The sequence below is a fragment of the Salvelinus namaycush genome, chromosome 5 (assembly GCF_016432855.1).
Source record: "Salvelinus namaycush isolate Seneca chromosome 5, SaNama_1.0, whole genome shotgun sequence".
NCBI classification, from domain to species: Eukaryota; Metazoa; Chordata; class Actinopteri; order Salmoniformes; family Salmonidae; genus Salvelinus; species Salvelinus namaycush.
Window position 1 is genome coordinate 19,532,737 of NC_052311.1, and position 24,776 is coordinate 19,557,512.

A 24,776-nucleotide genomic window follows, 5' to 3' on the forward strand; every position below is an offset into this window, starting at 1 on the left:
GCACACGTGACAGTACCCCCTCCTTGATGTGCGGCTCCAGCCTCAGGACGCCAACCAAAATGACGATCCAGGGGATCAGGAGTGGACCGGTCACCTCTGCTGAAGAGCGGAAACCTGTCGATCCGGGAGCATGGCGGCCTAGAGCACCGGAGAGAGCATACGTGACAGTACCACCTCCCCGGCACGAAGCTCCAGCTGCAGGACGCCAACCAAAGGGACGATCCAGGGGATCAGGAGCAGACCGGTTGCCTCCGCTGAGGGACGAAACCTGACAAACCGGTTGAGGCGTGAGAGCCTGACGAGCCGGCTGAAAACTCCCCAGGTGCGTCGGTCGAGGCATAGGAGCCTATCCAGCCTGCTGAGGCATGGGAGCCTGTCGAGCCAGCTGAGGCATGGGAACCTGTCGAGCAAGCTGAGGCATGGGAGCCTATCAATCCCGCTGAGGTATGGAAATCTGTTGAGCCAGCTGAGGCAGGGGAACCCGTCGAACCCGCCGAGGCTTGGGAACCTGTCAAGCCAGCTGAAGCGTGAGAGTCAGACGAACCGGCTGAGGCCTCCCTGGTAGCTCCAGTACTGACACCCAGACCCGACATCACCCTCAACACAAAAACAAAACAAACTCTCCCTGATGCTTTCCTTTGGTGAGGCGTTATTCTGTAAGGAGTGCGCTGAGAGTACAGGGAGTGAGTACAGGGAGTGAATATCTAATAAATAAATGGAACATAACACAAAACAAGACACACGAACAGCACACAGACATGAAACTGAAACAGAAACAATAATGCCTGGGAAAGGAACCAGAGGGAGTGACATAAATAGGGCAGGTAATCAAGGAGGTGATGGAGTCCAGGTGAGTGTCATGAGGCGCTGATGCGCGTGACGATGGTGACAGGTGTACGCAATAATCAGCAGCCTGGTGACCTAGAGGCCGGAGAGGGAGCACATGTGACAGTGATGTACAGTACAAGTCATAAGTTTGGACACACCTACTCATTCAAGGGTTTTTCTTTATTTTTACTATTTTCTTCATTGTAGAATAATAGTGAAGACATCAAACCTATGAAATAACACATATGGAAGCATGTAGTAACCAACAAAGTGTTAAAAAAATCTAAATATATTTAATATTTGACATTCTTCTAAGTAACCACTCTTTGCCTTGATGACAGCTTTGCATACCCTTGGCATTCTCTCAACCAGCTTCATGAGGTAGTCACCTGGAATGCATTTCAATTAACATGTATGCCTTGTTAAAAGTTAATTTGTGGAATTTCATTCCTTTGTAATGCGTTTGAACCAATCAGTTGTGTTCTGACAAGATAGGGGTTGTATACAGATGATAGCCCTATTTGGTAAAAGACCAAGTCCATATTATGGCAAGAACAGCTCAAATAAGCAAAGAGAAAGTAACAGACACATCACAACATCAACTGTTCAGAGGAGACTGTGAATCAGGCCTTCGTGGTTGAATTGCTGCAAAAGAAACCACTACTAAAGGACACCAATAAGAAGAGACTTGCTAGGGCTAAGAAACACGGGCAATGGACATTAAACCGGTGGAAATCTGTCCTTTGGTCTGATGAGTCCAAATTTCAGATTTTTGGTCCCAACCGCTGTGTCTTTGTGAGACGCAGAATAGGTGAACGGATGATCTCTGCATGTGTGGTTTCCACTGTGAAGCATGGAGGAGGAGGCGTGATGGTGTGGGGGTGCTTTGCTGGTGACACCGACAGTGATTTATTTAGAATTCAAGGCACCCTTAACCAGCATGTCTCCTACCGCATTCTGCAGCGATACGCCATCGCATCTGGTTTGCGCTTAGTGGGACTATCATTTGTTTTTCAACAGGAGAATGACCCAACACACCTCCAGGCTGTTTAAGGGCTATTTGTCCAAGAAGGAGAGTGCTGCCTCAGATGACCTGGCCTCCACAATCACCCGATCTCAACCCAGTTGAGATGGTTTGGGAGTTGGATCGCAGAGTGAAGGAAAAGCAGCTAACACGTGCTCAGCATATGTGGGAACTCCTTCAAGACTGTTAGAAAAGCATTCCAGGTGAAGCTGGTTGAGAGAATGCCAAGAGTGTGCAAAGCTGTCATCAAGGCAAAGGGTGGCTACTTTGAAGCATCTAAAATATACAATATATTTTGATTTGTTTAACACTTTTTTGGCTACTACATGATTCTATAAATGTTATTTCATAGTTGCGGTGTCTTCACTATTATTCTACAATGTAGAAAATGAGTAGGTGTGTCCAAACTTTTGACTGGTACTGTATATTAAGTGTAATATTGGGATGCAAACTCTAAATATCTTTATCTGACATGGTACAGGTGTCTTTTTTTTTTTTTAAAGCTCATAACCATGTGTGAGGTGTATACCTTTGTAACAATGTTGATTTGTTTAAGACTATCAAGAAACTCTCTGTGTGACCCTGATTTAGCCCAATGCAGTAAAAGGATAACTTTCATATACTTACAGCATTTATCGGACTTGGTCCCGATGTCGATGATGGGCATCCCAAAATACTTGTCAAAAAGATGGGGCCATCCGTTGTTATCTCCTAGAAAACAAAATATCAACACATTATTATACTGGTCAGAAATAATACAAAGTAAAACCCTACAGCAAACATCAATGTTGTATCATACTTTTATTAATAATTTAGACGTGCAGGCCAAGGTGTCATTTAACGCCTTCTACAAGACAGCAGGAATAAACTACTTTCAGCCTGGCATCAGCTTGATATCCATAACTCAGCCAGTAGGCTTCAAGTTTTGACACTGTAGATTCTCCCTCAATAAGTCTGGGGCTTAGCCTTGATGTCAATCTGTTTCTACTCTCTTGCCAACTCCTTATGGAGCTGCCATGTTTGGCTTGACAATGACAGCAATGAAGTTGGCAGGAACACTAACAGATCTGGGGCCAGGCTTTCCAGGGCTCATTCGTTGAACCATGAGAAGATAAATAGATTGCCTATTTCGGTAGATCAATCTGGAATGAAGTTTGGGTTTGCCGATATAAATACTACAAGCTTTTAGGTCAATCCATCTCAATAGATCTGTTTTTAAAAAATGGACAGAGAAAGAAGTAATTATGTTTACAAGGTAAGTGTGTCATTTCTAACAGCTTCCTCATTACCAGTGCAAATGGATGTGCTGTTTTAGCTGCCTTCCAACCTAATGCAGCATCATCAATCACAAGTGTCACAGATTTCAAAAGTTCAGCATTGATTTTCTGCTTCAGTGATAACATTCAAGTTAGGCCTTAAAGCTATGGGCTTTCTTCGGCTATTTGCTATGGGGATCAGTATGGTCTTTCAGTGAGTAACAACCTCCTCTGTATCCTGGCTTCACGCACCAGTTTCCTGCCCAAATGGATGTGACATACTTTGATAATACAACTCTTACATCCTACTCATATTAATTAGACCAATAGAACCCTCCATGTAGTTTCTGAGTGAAAAATACCTTCCTCAACCCATATCACGTCGCATGGCTGAACTGCTGAGCTCTTCCCATGATTAAAATGGTAGCTATCCAGGAGAGTTTGCACTACGGAATCCCAATAGTCGACCTTTAAAATATCATCATGACACTGAGGCTGCATCTCATCTCATCATGGGTCAGGTGAAAGTGTACTGTTCAACAACAGTTGAAATCAATCAGCAAATGCATTTTTAAACCATATGTCAATTATTTGCGACGTGAGCAACTATTTCCCTGTTTTGTTGAGCTAAACTTATTTTAAGGCTTTTAATAAGATCCAGTGTTTGTGGGCTTGGCTGCTATACGTTCAATAACTTCCTTGTTGTGCATTGACACAAACACATTAAATCAAGGTATACCATTCAACAACAGATTTCTAAAACACATATGTTCAAGTTATTATTTCCAACATGTGGAACTATTTAATTGTCTTTGATGAGGTAAACTTATTTTAAGGCTTTTAAAGAGATGTAATCCCAGTGGATTTGCTATTAGGTTCAATGATTAAAATTCCCTGTGGAGAGCACGGTCACAAATACATTATTTCATTATGAAAATATCATGCAAGGCCACTTATACTCAATACTAACATGTGATTGTGATTTGCATACTCATATGGTGTATAGGGACACATTCACACACACTGGCAGAGCTGAAACAACATTCAACTCTACTGCTATGGAAACCTGTGTCACCTTTTCAAATAGTGTCAGACATCCTTTCAAAACCAAGTAATATTAAAGTTATGAGTGACTGGCATCAGAATGTTATGTTTTTCCTCATCTAAAGAGTTAATAAACTCAGTCTTATTCAGTTCAAACTTTTAATTCAATATAGTCATATCAGTGACTTCCTGGCCCATGACATAATGACAGCAAATCAATGCACTGTAAGGGGCTAAAAATTAATTAAGGGTTGATTTTGCAAACACGGGCACTTTTGGATGTTAAATGTTTTGAAAATGAAACCTCTTGAAAATGCTTTTTATCTATCTGAATATTTTCTTCACTCTGTCTGGAAACAAGATCTAATAGTGGCTGAGACCATACTTTTTAAGAATATAAAGATTTTTATCGATTTTCCCAAATGCCCAAGCAGAAATAACATTACCATCACGTCATAAAATGTGCGATTTTAGATGAAAAGGAAATTACAGAAATCGTGACTAAGGTATTTTATATAACATTTCACATGATTTGTTTTTACTATTTGGATGTTTTAATTATATGTATTCATCATTGTCAAGTCTAAATGTTTATATATGCCTTGATGATACTCAGAAACATGTATTTACCAAATCAAAATGTTAATATTTGACATTATTTTAGGAATTATCTTAAGAACATGCATATAAGGTTCACATATGGGAAAAATCATCAATATCAATTGTAATTTAATACACCCTTTCCTCAAAAATATGTACCGTGATGGAAATAACTTAGCATTGTGGTAATGACAGAGTGTGGTGGAAATGACATTTCATATAAAACAACTGATGAAAAATACAATTTTGTCACAGTTATACATGTTTAATGTATGAACTAATACATTTGGGAATTACATTTTTACAGTATTTGGTCATAAATAGCAGGGATTCTAGCATGCTATCTCCAGTTGAACAGCTAGCATACAATGTATCCTAAATACGTATAATTAAAACATAATTTCTAAAATCTTACATCATTTAATGAAATTATAGCCTATTTGGTAATGACGTACAATAAAATATTATCTTCTCAAGTCATATTTACCTTTATTTTTCTATCATTTCCCAGCATAAAAATGTGAATCTGCCTCCATGACATCCATGTGCTCCAGTCACTATTTACATCCATGGTAACCAAGAACACAAACTTTTGAAAAAAACTTTATTATCATGTAATCCGCTTGTCGTGGTGGTAATCACCCAAAATTTAGACACGACTGTATTTTGTGTAAAAACAATTAACAAGTGGCTTATACACATCTAATATGTATATAGTTTCCATTTATTTGAATATTTTTTTAAACAGATGCATTAAATATTTTCTAATTTTAAAGACCTTTGTAAGTGTAATACTGTACATAGTAGAATGTCAAAAGTATGGGTGTGAAACAGGACAATTTTAGTCTCTACTTAATGGATGTGAAATAAAAACATCTAAATTCACATTTTATCAGAAAAATCTAGCCTTGAGACACAAAAAGTCCCGTATTTGCAAAATCACCCTAAAATGAAAACTCACTGAGAAATGGAAGTCTTGAGGGTGTTTAAGGTGGAACATTAAATCACCACCGTTCTCCTTATAACTCATTTTAATAGCAAACGTAATTCAATGAACAAAGGTTTACATCTCTGACGTTGTTCCCACACAGACAGTTTGTAGACACTGATCTTAGAAACTGATGCTGTATCCTTCTGCAGCCCATGTTATTTTAGACACACACAAGTTTTCACAAAACAAGACAGTCCATAACTTCTTTAGTGACCCCTGGAGTCTGAACGTATTTTGTTGTCATGCTGATCTCGCTCTTTTCCCTCTTGCATTTGGAGAGAGCGTCCACGAACTGAGAACTTTGAAGCTGAAAGAAACCTAGAAATATTGAACGTTGATAACTTACTGGAAACAAAGTTGTAAAGTATATATTTACTACTACAGCATAATCAAGTGCTTAGATAATCAGAGTGAGCTGAACCAGAGGGTAATTGGATATTTTCCTTTGACGCTTATGAACAGAGAATCCTGGTGAGTTAGCTTTATGCTAGCTAAATGATATGCCTGTCTTGATGAATAACAAAGGTGTACATGATATTTACGATCTAAAACCAGTCAGGATATTGACATAAGCATGTATGACTTTGAGAGTGATGATCATTTAGATTTTAGAATGTTTAGCATTTAGCATTTGCTATCACTACATGTGCATTTTGTAACCCCCTTTTGATTCGACAGCACCAGCGCCACATACCATCTTCTGCAAACTACTTGGCCATTTACAGAGGGTTATCATCTACAGATTCTACGATCATCATTGTTGCCTCATCTCTATAGAGGGACATTTGACTGGTACATTGTGGAATGAACTGAACCGAGATAATTGAGTGCACTCACATTTTACTTTTATTGGGTACCCCATTTTTTTCTTATTTTTATTACTGTATTGGACAAAACTTAATTGTTGAAAATGAATGGTCGTTGTTGATAATCTGTTGTTATGATACTCTGTTATTGTGATCTTTGAACATAAAAAAGAGAAAACAAACAAGTCCTTGCATATTCTTCCTTTTTCCTTGCTTAATTAGATTCCATTGCTTTAGATAACAGTCTCCTTATAAATTCATGATGAAATCTTGTATTCACAAACAAAAAATGCAAGATATACACTATATATGGGGCAGCAGTTAGCCTAGTGGTTAGAGCGCTGGACTAGAAACTGAAAGGTTGCAAGATCGAATCCCCGAGCTGACAAGGTAAAAATATGCCGTCATTGAAAATAAGAATTTGTTCTTAAGTAACTTGCCTAGTTAAATAAAAGTAAAATAATAAAATAAATATATACAAAAGTATGTGGAAACCTGTTCAAATTAGTGGAGTTTTGTAATTTCAGCCACACCCGTTGCTGATAGGTGTATAAAATTGAGCACACAGCCATGCAATCTCCATAGACAAACATTGGCAGTAGAATAGCCTTACTGAAGAGCTCAGTGACTTTCAACATGGCACTGGCATAGGATGACACCTTTCCAACAAGTTAGTTAGTCAGATTCCTGCCCTGCTAGAGCTGCCCCGGTCAAGTGTAAGTGCTGTTATTGTGAAGTGTAAACGTCTAGGAGCAACAACAGCTCAGCTGCAAAGTGATAGGCCACACAAGCTCACAGAACGGGACGGTTAAGTGCTGAAGCGCACAGCGTGCAAAAATCGTCTGTCTGCAGTTGCAACACTCACTACTGAGTTCCAAACTGCCTCTGGAAGCAACGTCAGAACAATAACTGTTCGTTGGGAGCTTCATGAAATGGGTTTCCATAGTAGAACAGTCGCACACAAGCCTAAGATTACCATGCGCCAAGCGTCAGCTGGAGTGGTGTCAAGCTTGCAGCCACTGGACTCTGTAGCAGTGGAAATGCATTCTCTAGAGTCTAGAGTGATGAATCACGCTTCACCATCTGGCAGTTCGACGGACTAATCTGGATTTGACGGAAGCCAGGAGAACGCTACCTGCCTGAATGCATAGTGCCAACTGTAAAGTTTGGTGGAGGAGGAATAATGGTCTGCGGCTGTTTTTCATGGTTCGGGCTAGGCCCCTTAGTTCCAGTGAAGGGAAATCTTAACTCTACAGCATACAATGATATTCTGGACAATTCTGTGCTTCCAACTTTATGGAAATAGTTTGGGGAAGGCCCTTTCCTGTTTCAGCATGAAAATGCCACGTGCACAAAGTGAGGTCCATACAGAAATGGTTTGTTGATATCGGTGTGGAAGAACTTGACTGGCCTGCACAGAACCCTGACCTCAACCCCATCGAACACCTTTGGGATGAATTGGAACGCCGACTGCTAGCCAGGCCCAATTGCGAAACATCAGTTCCCAACCTCACTAACGCTCTTGTGGCTGAATGGAAGCATTACCTGCAGCATTGTTCCAACATCTAGTGGAACGCTTTCCCAGAAGAGTGGAGGCTGTTATAGGAGCAAAGGGGGGACCAACTCTATATTATTGCTCATGATTACGGAATAAAATGTTGGACAAGCAGGTGTCCACATACTTTTGGTCATGTAGTGTATATATGAGGGCATAACAAGGTCCCCAGAAGAGTTGAAGGGTCATTTCTCTTTGTAATTTCAAAGTTTCATCTGCATTCTGTTTTGGGTGAAATATGAATATGACTCACATCTTGAATGCACAGATTCACACACACACACACACACACACACACACACACACACACACACACACACACACACACACACACACACACACACACACACACACACACACACACACACACACACACACACACACACACACACACACACATACATACACACACACAATACATTAGCTGCAGACAGACACCGAGGCACCCAACCCGACCCAAAATGATTTGGTTTGGGGCCGTCTTTCATCTTGTCAAAACAGTAGTTGGGCTCATCTGGGCCACAGCAAAAAGACACTTCCAAACCGTTTTGCTTTGAAAAATGTTTCTTCAATATTAATGTTGACGGGAGAGTATGATGAAAAATGTTTCTTCAATATTAATGTTGACGGGAGAGTATGATGAAAAATGTTTCTTCAATATTAATGTTGACAAGAGAGTATGATGAAAAATGTTTCTTCAATATTAATGTTGACAAGAGAGTATGATGAAAAATGTTTCTTTAATATTAATGTTGACAGGAGAGTATGATGAAAAATGTTTCTTCAATATTAATGTTGACGGGAGAGTATGATGAAAAATGTTTCTTCAATATTAATGTTGACAAGAGAGTATGATGAAAAATGTTTCTTTAATATTAATGTTGACAGGAGAGTATGATGAAAAATGTTTCTTCAATATTAATGTTGACAAGAGAGTATGATGAAAAATGTTTCTTTAATATTAATGTTGACAGGAGAGTATGATGAAAAATGTTTCTTCAATATTAATGTTGACGGGAGAGTATGATGAAAAATGTTTCTTCAATATTAATGTTGACAAGAGAGTATGATGAAAAATGTTTCTTCAATATTAATGTTGACAAGAGAGTATGATGAAAAATGTTTCTTTAATATTAATGTTGACAGGAGAGTATGATGAAAAATGTTTCTTCAATATTAATGTTGACAAGAGAGTATGATGAAAAATGTTTCTTCAATATTACTGATGACAGGAGAGTATCATGAAAAATGTTTCTTTAATATTACTGATGACAGGAGAGTATGATGAAAAATGTTTCTTCAATATTAATGTTGACAAGAGAGTATGATGAAAAATGTTTCTTCAATATTACTGATGACAGGAGAGTATCATGAAAAATGTTTCTTTAATATTAATGTTGACAGGAGAGTATGATGAAAAATGTTTCTCCAATATTAATGTTGACAAGAGAGTATGATGAAAAATGTTTCTTTAATATTAATGTTGACAGGAGAGTGTGATGAAAAATGTTTCTCCAATATTAATGTTCACAGAAGAGTGTCATAAAAAATGTACATTCTGATGGCAGAATGATGACAGATGCAGGATTAGTAATTAACACAGTTTCTAAAGATAGTGTGAATTTTCACCAGCTGTAAGTCTGACAATAGTAAATATAATCGAACACATTTTATTCTCCTGACATTCTCCTTTATGGCGCCAGGCAAAGGCATTTGCATATTAAAAATCCACGACAAAAACCACAATGTCCAATCCTTTTGAAGACTTTCCAATTCTTCACGAATTTGTGACCAAATGATCTATTATTAAGTAAATATTCGTAGTTGTTACCCACTAGTTATGAATTCTTCGACTGATGGGAGTAGTATGTTTTCTTCTTTTTCACATTGCATTGCTGTCTGTAGTCGTTAAGGCTTGACTTCAGACCTAGCCATTAGAAACAGATGGTCATGGAAATTCATATCTCAATGGACTGCACCAGATGCACTAGTCATTGGAACAAGTACCAATGGACGTGGTATGCTAAATAATGTTTGTTGGAGAATAATCTGATTATGTTTATTGGATCTTTATTCAATTAAGTTGAGCTTGTCATTATCAGTTGTCAAAGGGAGAGCGCTGGAATAATTGTGCCGTTATCCTAATCAACTTTATATTGCCTCAATGGTCTGCTCTCTGCACAAACAGCGACTGTGTGATGGTGTTTTATTAAGTGTGCAGTGAGACAGCTGTATCATCTCTGTGTGTTGCCTGGAGTCTAAGAGATATGGTGGTGGCCGAAGCCCAAAATGATTAACTGTTTTGAGGTCAGTAAAAGCTCAAACAATGCTGTTACCCTCAAGGTGTCTGTCTCTTGCAAACAAACAAACACAGCACGCATGCACACAAACACATGCATGTGCACACTTAATCATACACACACACATACTTTCGTGAACACTTACGCTCATACACACACACAACCAACCTCACAATGGGGATGACTCATCTAATTTCCCCAAAACAGTTTGGACCAAAACCATCTATCTGTGTGGCACACATGGCCACCTACTAAGCCTCATGGTCCTCTGCACAGACGAGACGTTTCCCAATCTATCAAACAATACCACCATGCATAAAGAGGAAAAAATAACCCGTTTGTATGGTAACTGCAAAGAATGAAGCACACAGCCACCAGACATGAATCATAATTATAAATGATATAGTAGTTAGCAGCCTATGTACACCACTATTTGACATTATCATGATTATATGCACTCCACCTACTTGAGAGACTCTCTGAACCATAGGTGGCTAGGATGAGAGTGTTTGGCACACAGAAGAAAGGGGGGATGAAAACAACTTGAAAGAAAGAAGATGAAGTTCAAGGGAAAAGTGTGATTCGGCTTTACAATTATGCAGGAGTATGGTGAGGCAGATATAGAGGGATGGCTCCCCTGCCTTTCCGTTCACCACCAATTGGTTCTGACTCATCCTCGAGTAAAGGGGAGGGATTTCGACAATCTCAATTAAATCAATCCCACCTTGTTTGAGAGTAAGGGGGGGGGGGGGGCTTTGCTTCCAGGAAGCCACAGCAGGAAGCACAGTGAATTGATTAAGAGTGAAATATACATTGACAAGGTCAATGCCATCTACGTTATAGCTCATCCTCTCTCGTAAACATGTTAAAATAAATTAAAAACAAAGCTTCATTGTCTTGGTGGAAGGAAGGCAGTTGCCAAAGAGCAGTATACTCTCCTTCTCCCCCTCCCCTCCCTTCCTTCACTCGCTGGAGGGCTTAAGGCTTGTCTTAAGCAGGGCTCAGAGCAACACCTACTTGGTCAAACCCACTCTCACCAGATGGTTATAAGTGTGGCAGACTGGCAATAGAAGCTGGATCAGCCCAGGTGGTCAGCTTCTGAAACAGATGTAGTTTGTTGAGTTTACTTATTATATACACTGAACAAAAATATAAACGCAACATGTAAAGTCCCATGTTTCATGTGCTGAATTAAAAGATCCCAGAAATGTTCCATATGCACAAAAAGCTTATTTCTCAAAAATGTTGTGCACAAATTTGTTTACTGCCCGGTTAGTGAGCATTTCTCATTTGCCAATATAATCCATCCACCTGACAGGTGTGGCATATCAATAATCTGATTAAACAGCAATGAAAGGTTAATCTAAAGTGTGCAGTTTTGTCACACAACACAATGCCACAGATGTCTGAAGTTTTGAGGGAGACTGCAATAGGCATGCTGATTGCAGGAATGTACACCAAAGCTATTGCCGGAGAATCAAATGTTAATTTCTCTACCATAAGCCACCTCCAACGTCATTTTAGAGAATTTGGAAGAACGTCCAAACGGCCTCACAACCGCAGACCACGTGTAACCACGCCAGCCCAGGACCTCCACATCCGGCTTGTTCACCTGCAGGATGGTCTGAGACCAGCCACCCGGACAGCTGATGAAACTGTGGGTTTGGACAACCGAAGAATTTCTGCACAAACTGTCAGAAACCGTCTCAGGGAAGCTCATCTGCGTGCTCATCTTCCACACCAGGTTCTTGACCTGACTGCAGTTCTGTGTTGTAATAGACTTCAGTGGGTAAATGTTCACCTTTGATAGCCACTGGCATGCTGGAGAAGTGTGCTCTTCATGAATGAATCCCTGTTTCAACTGTACCGGGAAGATTGCACACAGTGTGTATGGCGTTGTGTGGGCGAGTGGTTTGCTGATGCCAACATTGTGAACAGAGTGCTCCATGTTGGTGGTGGGGTTATGGTATGGGCAGGCAAAAGCTACGGACAATGAACACAATTGCATCATATTGATGGCAATTTCAATGCACAGAAATATCGTGATGAGATCCTAAGGCCCATTGTCGTGGCCATTCATCCGCCACCATCACCTCATGTTTCAGCATCTTAATGCACAGCCCCATTTTGAAAGGATCTGTACAAAATTCCTGGAAGCTGAAAATGTCCCAGTTCTTCCACGGCCTGCATACTCATCAGACATGTCACCAATTGAGCATGTTTGGGATGCTCTGGATCGACGTGTAGGACAGGATGTTCCAGCTCCCACCAGCCATTGAAGAGGAGTGGAACAACATTCCACAGGCCACAATCAACAGCCTAATCAACTCTATGCGATGTCTCAAGCTGCATGAGGCAAATGGTGGTCACACCAGATTCTGATTGGTTTTCTGATCCACGCCCCTACCTTTTTTTAAGGTATCTGTGACCAACAGATGCATATCTGTATTACCAGTCATGTGAAATCCGTAGATTATGGCCTAATTTATTTATTTAAATTGACTGATTTCCTTATATGAAAGGTAACTCAGTAAAATCTTTGAAATTGTTGCGTTTATACTTTTGTTCAGTATATACTGCATCTCCAGGTGTTACAAACAATTGAGCCGCCGCTTCCACAGCCCATTGGGATTCTGTAGAGATGTAACAACGTTACATCGAGATGTAACAACGCTCTATATCCAATTGAAGATAGTGGGGAGTGAGGGGGCTTAGAACATGAAGAGGGGAGTTAGCGAGGTGGATTTGAGAGCAGGTGGGAATGGTGCAGTGACAGCTGATCTAGATAGCAGTTTGTCGTACAAACAAGCAAACATGATTGCACTTCTATTTTTGAGAAAATAACAAGTTTACCCATACAATGGAGTAAGACCTAAGTGTTCAAAATTGTGCTGCACGTAAACACACTTGTGCAGATAAAAATATACTTATTTTGCTGAAACTCAAAGCGCAATCATTCTTGCTGTAACGGTGCGTAGAGTGATGGGTGTGGAGTCAGGCGCAGAGAGCAGAGGACTCGGAAAAAACTCTTTATTCCGTACAATCACCGCGCACAAAGAGGGTGACGCCGAACACAGGCGTACAACACTCCAATAATGTATTACACAGGCACATACGCTGTACAGCGGACAATCCAAAAAAAACAGGAACACTCCTTGACCAAAAACAGCAAACAATCCCGCACGAACACAGGCGGGCTAACTGAACTTAAATAACCCCAACCCAAAACCCCAAACAAGGAACAGGTGAAACCAATTAGACCCAACAAAACGAAAAGGGAAAAAGGGATCGGTAGCAGCTAGTAGACCGGCGACGACGACCGCTGAGCGCCACCCGAACGGGAAGTGGAGCCACCTTCGGTGATATTCGTGACACTTGCAAACACACACCGAGATCATTGCCACCATACAATTCCCATTCGTCTCAAATCCACCTCTTATACTCCTCCTATTCCAAAAATATAAATGATCCATGCAACAATTTCAAAGATTTTACTTAGTTACAGTTCATATAAGGAAATCACTCAATTGAAATAAATTCATTAGGCCCTAATCTATGGACTTCACATGACTGGGAGTACAGATATGCATCTGTTGGTTACAGATACCTTAAAAAAAAGTAGGACCATGGATCAGAAAACCAGTCAGTATCTGGTGTGATGACCATTTGCCTCATGCAGCAGGACACATATCCTGTTGATTGTAGCCTGTGGAATGTTGGTGGATTGTGGCCTGCAAAGTTGGTGGATATTGGTGGGAACTGGAACACGCTGTCGTACACATCGATCCAGAGCATCCTAAACATGCTCAATGTCTGGGGAGTATGCAGGCCATGGAAGAACTGGGACATTTTCAGCTACCAGGAATTGTGTACAGATCCTTGCGACATGGGGTTGTTCATTATCATGCTGAAACATGACGTGATGGTGGCGGATGAATGGCACGACAATGGGCCTCAGGATCTTGTCAGGTATCTCTGTGCATTCAAATTGCCATCGATAAAATGCAATTGTGTTCGTTGTCTGTAGCTTATGCCTTCCCATACCATAACCTCACCACCACCATGGGGCACTCTGTTCACAACGTTGACTTCAGCAAACCGCTTGTACACACGACGCCATACACGTGGTCTGCAGTTGTGAGGCCGGTTGGACGTACTGCCAAATTCTCAAAAATGACGTTGGAGGCGGCTTATGGTAGAGAAATGAACATTCAATTATCTGGCAACAGCTCTGGTGGACATTCCTGCAGTCAGCATGCCAATTGCACACAACCTTAAAACCTGAGACATCTGTGGCATTTTAGAGTGGCCTTTTATTGTCCTCAGCACAAGGTTTTAGAGTGGCCTTTTATTGTCCTAAGCATAAGGTGCACCTGTGTAATGATCACGCTGTTTAGTCTTGGCAAAGGATACATGCTCACTAACAGGGATGTAAACAAATTCGTATACAACATTTTAGAAAAATAGTTTTTTTGTGAGTACGGAACATTTCTGGGATCTTTTACTTAAGTTCATGAAACATGGGACCAACACTTCACGTGTTGCATTTATAATTTTGTTCAGTGTAATGTGTTGATATTGATATCTAGCATCTGTTCTATACTTTCTCATCCACCTTATTTGTAGGCATAGGTCAGAAAAGGTGTACTCAAGTCAGAACTACAATATTGTACTCCTACAGGGACAGCTTGAATAGAAACTGAACCAGGTACTTTTCATTTGGGGCTAATTCACCACCTGAGTAAGTGGAAACTCAAAACACATTAGCAATATTGCTAACTGCAATTATCGCTGATAGTTAGCCATGTAGTTGGTTCATCTAACAGTAAAATGTATGTCCTAAAAACAATCCAGTGGTACCCTACTAGCACTCACCGCAAATGGCCAACGTGTGCCTCGTGCACTCTGCATCTCAAAGACATACCATCATTTTTTTTTTACATGGTGCCTATCATTGAATATTGAGAAATACATGTCATACCCCCAGGAAGCTAAGACCCTACTCTCTTCAACAAACAACATAATACCAGCGATTGAATTTTGAAATATTGCACAATCAGAATGCATTTTTCTCTATATACAGTACCATTCAAAAGTTTGGACACACCTACTGGTTTTTCTTTATTTTTTACTATTTTCTACATTGTAGAATAATAGTGAAGACATCAAAACTATGAAATAACACATATGGAGTCATGTAGCAACCAAAAAAGTGTAAAACAAATCAAAATAGATTTTAGATTCTTCAAAAAAGCCTTGATGACAGCTTTCCACAATCTTCTCTCAACCAGCTTCATGAGGTAATCACCTGGAATGCATTTAAATTAACAGGTGAGCCTTGTTAAAAGTGAATTTGGGGAATTTCTTTCCTTCTTAATGCGTTTGAGCCAATCAGTTGTGTGTGACAAGGTAGGGGTGGTATACAGAAGATAGCCCTATTTGGTAAAAGGGGGTGGAAAAAGTCAAGGGGTCTGAATACTTTCCGGATGCACTGTATATAAGTGGGGTTGGCTCAGCTTGTGAATTTTTGCACATTCCCCTATTTTTCTAATTATTGCATCACCAGCTCCAAGGGATAGCTGGCCTTGATCTTTTCAGATGCTTTATTAAAGACTAACAGATCAGTCTCCAGCTGTGTCACCTGAAGTTAAAAAAGCAAAACCTCTTGAACTCTTTGCCAAAGTCGATGAAGAGTTGTCAAGATCCTAAACCCGGTTTAGTCATTGTACTGATTCATGACACCTCACAACTGTGAGTTATGTCCTGGACTCTGTAAACCCTCATTCATTGGACAGTGCCTTTCAATCAAAGCCCTTATTCTTATCTCCAAGATGTTTACACAGGCAGCCCAATTGGCAGGGCAATTCTGATATTTGTTTCACTAATTTGTGTTTTGATCAATCAGCTCTTTGTCAATCATTTGGCATAAGATAATAATTGGGCTGCATGTGTAAACGCAGCCAAAATGATTCTTCTGAGACGTTGATTAAGAAGATTTGGCAGACAAAGTTCAGATGGCTTTACTGTTTCACACATGCCAACAATCTTCATGTGACCCCCCCACGGATATTTAGTTGAGGTTGTTCTGATTCATCAAATCTCCTTGAGGCAATATAAAATCAGCAAAAACAGAAACGTCCTCTCACTGTCAACTGCGTTTTATGTTCAGCAAACTTAACATGTGTAAATATTTGTATGAACATAGCAAGATTCAACAACTGAGACATAAACTGAACAAGTTCCACAGACATGTGACTAACAGAAATGGAATAATGTGTCCCTGAACAAAGGGGGGGTCAAAATCAAAAGTATCAGTCAGTGTCTGGTGTGGCCACCAGCTGCATTAAGTACTGCAGTGCATCTCCTCCTCATGGACTGCACCAGATTTGCCAGTTCTTGCTGTGAGATGTTACCCCACTCTTCCACCAAGGCACCTGCAAGTTCCCAGACATTTATGGAGGGAATGGCCCTAGCCCTCACCCTCCGATCCAACAGGTCCCAGACGTGCTCAATGGGATTGAGATCCGGGCTCTTCGCTGGCCATGGCAGAACACTGACATTCCTGTCTTGCAGGAAATCACGCACAGAATGAGCAGTATGGTTGGTGGCATTGTCATGCTGGAGGGTCATGTCAGGATGAACCTGCAGGAAGTGTACCACATGAGGGAGGAGGATGTCTTCCCTGTAAAGCACAGTGTTGAGATTGCCTGCAATGACAACAAGCTCAGTCCGATGATGCTGTGACACACCACCCCAGACCATGACGGACCCTTCACCTCCAAATCGATCCCGCTTCAGAGTACAGGCCTCGGTGTAACGCTCATTCCTTCAACGATAAACGCGAATCCGACCATCCCCCCGGTGAGACAAAACCGCGACTCGTCAGTGAAGAGCACTTTTTGCCAGTCCTGTCTGGTCCAGCGACGGTGGGTTTGTGCCCATAGGTGACGTTGTTGCCAATGATGTCTGGTGAGGACCTGCCTTACAACAGGCCTACAAGCCCTCAGTCCAGCCTCTCTTAGCCTATTGCAGACAGTCTGAGCACTGATGGAGGGACTGTGCATTCCTGGTGTAACTCAGGCAGTTGTTGTTGCCATCCTGTACCTCTCCCGTATGTGTGATGTTTGGATGTACCGATCCTGTGCAGGTGTTGTTACACGTGGTCTGGCACTGCGAGGACGATCAGCTGTCCGTCCTGTCTCCCTGTAGCGCTGTCTTAGGCATCTCACAGTACGGACATTGCAATTTATTGCCCTGGCCACATCTGCAGTCCTCGTGCCTCCTTGCAGCATGCCTAAGGCAAGTTCACGCAGATGAGCAGGGGTCCTTCTTTCTTTTGGTGTTTTTCAGAGTCAGTATAAAGGCCTCTTTAGTGTCCTAAGTTTTCATAACTGTGACCTTAATTGCCTACCGTCTGTAAGCTGTTAGTGTCTTAACGACCATTCCACAGGTGCATGTTCATTAATTGTTTATGGTTCATTGAACAAGCATGGGAAACAGTGTTTAAACCCTTAACAATGAAGATCTGTGAAGTTATTTGGATTTTTACGAATTATCTTTGAAAGACAGGGTCCTGAAAAAGGCACATTTATTTTTTTGCTGAGTTTATGATCAACTAACTAATTAATGCACAACAGTGAGACAATCGTGGAGTTTAGCAATTTTCCACTGAGGACAAGGTTGGAATGGGTGTCTGGCATGTTAATTAAGGGAAATTTAATTTACAACCAAACTGCTGCGATCCTCTGTGGACCTTGTGGGATTCAAACCCTCATAACCATGGGTTGTGCTCAATATGACATATTTCAAGATGTTTTGCATTAGAAAGTGTTTCTTATTGGTTTTTATAAGTCCAGGTAGTCTCTCCCTGTTTCAGCCTGCTCTTTTCAGATTGGTGCACAATGAACAAGACTCTGCTGCAAACTATCTATAAAACCCTGTCATAATCAATCTAACAAACAAATGTGTTTGTGTGCACGTGCATGCGTGCGCATGTGTGTGTAAGGGTTTCCAATCGGAAAATGTGGTGCCGGACAACATGACCAGGAAGATTTTAATTTACCGGCCATTTGAGAAATTTACCAGACCCATATGCATTGGGTGCATAACCCATTAGGGCGTAAACCCACGGTGCTCAGAATGACAGAAATCCAATTTAGATTATGTTAATAAATATTAACAGAACATGCAACTCCTGTAATGAAGCAGCCAATAAAACATCATCTTCAAAGTGCAATTCACGGGAAAAATCCATTCTAAACAGCGCACCTGATGCGAGGGGATCCATATCTGACAGAGATGAAAATCTCTGTTAGAAACTTAGAAAGAGGGGAAATCTAAACATGCAACAACTAGGATGGGTTTCTAATATGATTAGGATTGTGCCTTTGGCTTCTGGACAACGAAAGAAAGTTGATATGATAGAACAGGAGAGAAATGGCATAGCGTTGAGTCCAATACGGATGTAAATGGAAATACATTTGTCAAAATTAAATAGTTACTCTTGTCTACTCCTGTCTATACAGAAATAAATAAAATAATTCATAATACTTCCCAGAAAGCATGACTTAGCCACAGAGGAATTGAGGATATTAGCTTATTTAAAAAAATAGCTGTGGATTGTTTCAAATCATAAGCTCGTAAGCCTATGCCTATTTGGGAAGCGCGCAATTTGGGCTGCACTTGTGGCAATAGGCCTAGCTGATTATTGAGTTGTGGCTGTCAGTGAAAAGCATCTCAAATATGTGTGAAGATAATGTGTCTTTAGTATAATTTAAAATGTTGAGACAAGAAGAAGGGGAGGTGTGGCAAAGATATAGGCGAGTCTCTCTCCAGAATGGCTCAGCTGTCTCCTGTCAATTCTTGGGCATTCATGGTTTCATTGTGTGAATTGTTTTCCCTTTGCTTTTTTTCTTTGATCAATTCACCATTACATATGTCACCAGTAGTAAATGCATCGTTAATCACTGTCATTTAGTTACATTCATTTCTGTTAATGCATGTTTTAATTACAGCAATTTACCCTTCTCATTCTTAGAGTGGAAATGTTGTTTGCAGAGTTCACACTTTTGGTTTATTTTATAACCATCATTTTTTTCATTGTCCTTTTTTAAAAGTTTTCCATGTGAGCAATGGTTTTTCTTTCCTGATAATGTTGAGGGAGCGCAAGCACCTGAGCACGCATATTTGTATTTTATTTTTTTATCACCTTTATTTAACCAGGTAGGCTAGTTGAGAACAAGTTCTCATTTACAACTGCAACCTGGCCAAGATAAAGCAAAGCAGTGCGACACAAACAACAACACAGAGTTACACATGGAATAAACAAGCGTACAGTCAATAACACAATAGAAAAAAAGAAAGTCTATATACAGTGTGTGCAAATGGCGTGAGGAGGTAGGCAATAAATAGGCCATAGGAGCGAATAATTACAATTTAGCAGATTAACACTGGAGTGATAAATGAGCAGATGATGATGTGCAAGGAGAGATACTGGTGTGCAAAAGAGTAGAAAAGTAAATAAAAACAATATGGGGATGAGGTAGGTAGATTGGGTGGGCTATTTACAGATGGACTATGTACAGCTGCAGCGGTCGGTTAGCTGCTCAGATAGCTGATTTTTAAAGTTAGTGAGGGAAATATAAGTCTCCAGCTTCAGCGATTTTTGCAATTCGTTCCAGACACTGGCAGCAGAAAACTTGAAGGAAAGGCGGCCAAAGGTGGTGTTGGCTTTGGGGATGACCAGTGAGATATACCTGCTGGAGCGCGTGCTATGGGTGGGTGTTGTTATCGTGACCAGTGAGCTGAGATAAGGCGGAGCTTTACCTAGCATAGACTTATAGATGACCTGGAGCCAGTGGGTCTGGCGACGAATATGTATCGAGGGCCAGCCAACTAGAGCATACAGGTCGCAGTGGTGGGTGGTATAAGGGGCTTTGGTAACAAAACGGATGGCACTGTGATAGACTGCATCCAGTTTGCTGAGTAGAGTATTGGAAGCTATTTTGTAGATGACATCGCCGAAGTCGAGGATCGGTAGGATAGTCAGTTTTACTAGGATAAGTTTGGCGGCGTGAGTGAAGGAGGCTTTGTTGCGAAATAGAAAGCCGATTATAGATTTGATTTTGGATTGGAGATGTTTAATATGAGTCTGGAAGGAGAGTTTACAGTCTAGCCAGACACCTAGGTATTTGTAGTTGTCCACATATTCTAGGTCAGGGTAGTGATGCTAGTCGGGCGGGCGGGTGCGGGCAGCGAACAGTTGAAAAGCATGCATTTGGTTTTACTAGCGTTTAAGAGCAGTTGGAGGCCACGGAAGGTGTGTTGTATGGCATTGAAGCTTGTTTGGAGGTTAGAAAACACAGTGTCCAAAGAAGGGCCAGATGTATACAGAATGGTGTCGTCTGCGTAGAGGTGGATCAGGGAATCACCCGCAGCAAGAGCGACATCATTGATATATACAGAGAAAAGAGTCTGCCCGAGAATTGAACCCTGTGGTACCCCCATACAGACTGCCAGAGGTCCGGACAACAGGCCCTCCGATTTGACACACTGAACTCTGTCTGCGAAGTAGTTGGTGAACCAGGCGAGGCAGTCATTTGAGAAACCAAGGCTATTGAGTCTGTCGATAAGAATACGGTGATTGACAGAGTCGAAAGCCTTGGCCAGGTTGATGAAGACGGCTGCACAATACTGTCTTTTATTGATGGCGGTTATGATATCGTTTAGTACCTTGAGCGTGGCTGAGGTGCACCTGTGACCAGCTCGGAAACCGGATTGCACAGCGGAGAAGGTATGGTGGGATTCGAAATAGTCGATGATCTGTTTATTAACTTGGCTTTCGAAGACTTTAGAGAGGCAGGGCAGGATGGATATAGGTCTATAAATCAAATCAAAGTTTATTTGTCACGTGCGCCGAATACAACAGTGAAATGCTTACTTACAGGCTCTAACCAATAGTGCAAAAAAGGTGTTAGGAATTTGGGTCTAGAGTGAGAGTTTGAACAGACTGGTAATAGGGGTTGCAACAATGGCGGCGGATAGTTTTAGAAATAGAGGGTCCAGATTGTCTAGCCCAGCTGATTTGTACGGGTCCAGGTTTTGCAGCTCTTTCAGAACATCTGCAATCTGGATTTGGGTGAAGGAGAAGCTGGGGAGGCTCGGGAAGTACTTGGCCTGCTGTTCTGAAATGTAGGAAAGTGTTTCTTTTAACATCCATTGCGAATTATAATATTTTTAAACTATAGTTCCTTATAGTAAACTATTTGAATTTTTTTACAATAATCTCCCCCTCGATAATCACCAATCATTGGTGTGAAAGAGCAATGGAAGTTATAGGCCTACTGCTGCATTGGCCATAGGCTATGAGTTCCATGCGCTCATTTCTATAGCCGCCAATGAATCCCAGTGTATCAATGTTTCCATATGGCAGAGGCTGGTGCTCTAGAATTGTATCATTTTAATTCTGATTTTTATGATTAACCACGTGACAATAATTTTGAGAAACGCAAATGTTATTATTGAAATGAAACTGTTACCCAAAAATGAGCATATGAAAATCATAACTGGCGCGCAGAGTGGTAGAAACGGCGGGATAAATTGTAAGCTTCCCCAAATTTGTAACTCACGTGCCGCCTATGAAGTCTTTATAAAATAATTGCCTCCACATTTACATGGTCGGATTTTGACAATAAACTACTTTAAAGCAAGGTAAGACATGCCTCATATTAGGAATTAAAACATGCAGGATTCAAACAATTAAGTATGTTTTCAAAATGCATACTGCCTCCAGCTCACATGTTGATGCGCTGATAGTCTGTTGCCTGCACTTAAATGGTGAATAGTAGATATTTTTAATAGTGCACCCAAACTGTTTTTAACACACATTTGCATTTAGAATTGTTCCGCAATGAATGGGCTTATAAAAGCACATGTTTTACTCCAGCAGCAACTTAGCTGAGGAGCTGTAGGAGAAATCCAGCTCAAAATAGGCTCTGTATGCTGTGGCGTGTGATAGTTGTGTTGGATAAATAAGATATATGATGACTAACCCACAAGCCAATTTAATTTAATTTCCACAAAAGTATGCAAATTACCCTATAGACCGATAAGGATGATTGTGAAATGTATTTCCATCGACTGGTATTTCCATCAATGAATAAAAAGCATTATTTTGCAATAGGATTTCAAATAAATTGTCCAGCAACATTTTTATTTATCAGCTTTTCATTTGCTGGCTAACGGAAACACTGGTGTGTGTGTTTATGACAGAGTCATCTTCAACCTGTAGCAGAGTTCTTGAAGTTCAAAGTTCAGAGTTTGAGTCTATTTTTATTTTTACAGGGGCAGTGCACATTACTCTACATTTCAGTAAAAGTGTCGGTTTTAGCCAGCCAGCTAATTTTCAAACTTCGTCCCTGGGCAGGTTATTAAAAACAATTACAATAACAATACAGGCAAACAATGAGTAGTGAGCACATGCAGAGCAACATAGGACTAGCAACACGTAGCATCCAGAGCAATAGCACAAAAAGCAACAAAACTAAATACATAAAAGCAACAAAGTGTTTCCACACCTCACAAGCTACAGACAACAGATAACATGGAAGGCGGCAATACACAGCTAGGGATTATGTTCACAAGTCTGATTGTCCTTTAGCCATGTCTTCATGTTTTTTGTGAAGGTGCGATAGGTGTTACAGTTGTGTGTGTCTGATGGCAGTGTGTTCCAGACATGGGAAGCTCTCACAGAGAATAAAGCAGAATGACTAAAGGTGCTTTTCCTTAAGGGAACTATACAGACCTTGTGGATCTGCTGCCATGGGTTTGGGTTTTCTGTTTGACAAAAGTACTAAGTGGAGGGGGAGCCAGGCCATTTAGGATCTTGAATAAAAGACATGTGTCGGTGTATTGCACAAGATTTTCCCAACCCAGGAGCTCATGCTTTCTGGGGATGTAACAGTGATGATGGCTATTGGGCTTTCTATCAAGCACGTTGAGAGTCTGTTTGTAGACAGACTGAATGGGTTTTAATGTTGTACAGCAAGCTTGGGGCCAACTAATCAAACAATATGTTAAGTGGGGGAGTATCATAGCATCGAAGTACAGTTTTGCTACCTCTGTAGTCAAACAATTTCATATGAATCGGAAATTAGCTACGTTGAATTTGGTTAGTTGAGTTAACTTTTTCACCTGCTTTTTAAAAGAGATAGAGTTAGAATCAGGTATGATACCAAGGTACTTAAAATCAGATAGTACCTGGCGCTTCTCCCCTGACACATAGACGTCTGGATCAGTAGCATCAGTTGCCCTCTTTGTGAAGAACATGCAGACTGTTTTTTCCCCACAATGAGATGCAACCATTACAGTAGTGAGTTCTTGTGCAGCTTGTTGCTTGCTCTTTGCATGCACATACAGTACCAGTCAAAAGTTTGGACACACCTACTCATTCAAGGGTTTTTCTTTATTTTACTACGTTCTAAATTGTAGAATAATAGTTAAGACATCAAAACTATGAAATAACACATATGGAATCATGTAGTAACCAAAAAAGTGTTAAACAAACAAAATATATTTTATAGTTCAGATTCTTTAAAGTAGCCACCCTTTGCCTTGATGACAGCTTTGCACACGCTTGGCATTCTCTCAACCAGCTTCGCGAGGTAGTCACCTGGAATGCATTTACATTTACAGGTGTGCCTTGATAAAAGTTAATTTGTGTAATTTCTTTCCTTCTAATGCATTTGAGCCAATCAGTTGTGTTGTGACAAGGCAGGGGTGGTATACAGAAGATAGCCCTATTTGGTAAAAGACCAAGTCCATATTATGTCAAGAACAGCTCAGATAAGCAAAGAGAAATGGCAGTCCATCATTACTTTAAGACATGAAGGTCAGTCAATCCGGAAAATTTCAAGAACTTGCAATCTCAAAAACCATCAAGTGCTATGACGAAACTGGTTCTCATGAGATCACCACAGGAAAGGAAGACCCAGAGTTACCTCTGCTGCAGAGGATACGTTCATTTGAATTACCAGCCAAGTAACAGACACATCTCAAAATCAACTGTTCAGAGGAGACTGTGTGAATCAGGCCTTAATGGTCGAATTGCTGCAAAGAAACCACTACTAAAGGTCACCAATAACAAGAAGAGACTTGCTTGGGCCAAGAAACACGAGCAATGGACATTAAACCGGTGGAAATCTGTCCTTTGGTCTGATGAGTCCAAATTTGAGATTTTTGGTTCCAACCACTGTGTCTTTGTGAGACGCAGAGTAGTTGAACGGAGGATCTCCGCATGTGTGGTTCCCACGATGAAGCATGGAGGAGGAGGTGTGATGGTTATCAGCTGATGTAAGAATGGCTATATAAATAAA

At 40.7% G+C, this 24,776-nt stretch overlaps 1 protein-coding gene across 1 annotated transcript in view; it reads right to left on the bottom strand.

Annotated features, from left to right (window-relative positions):
• LOC120046958 (relaxin receptor 1-like) overlaps nucleotides 1-24,776 on the bottom strand; it is a 132,556-nt gene that overhangs the window by 52,941 nt on the left and 54,839 nt on the right. Inside the window, exon 3 of the mRNA XM_038992510.1 lies at nucleotides 2,480-2,563. Coding sequence (XP_038848438.1) covers nucleotides 2,480-2,563 — 84 coding nt within the window. The remainder of the gene's footprint in view (nucleotides 1-2,479; nucleotides 2,564-24,776) is intronic.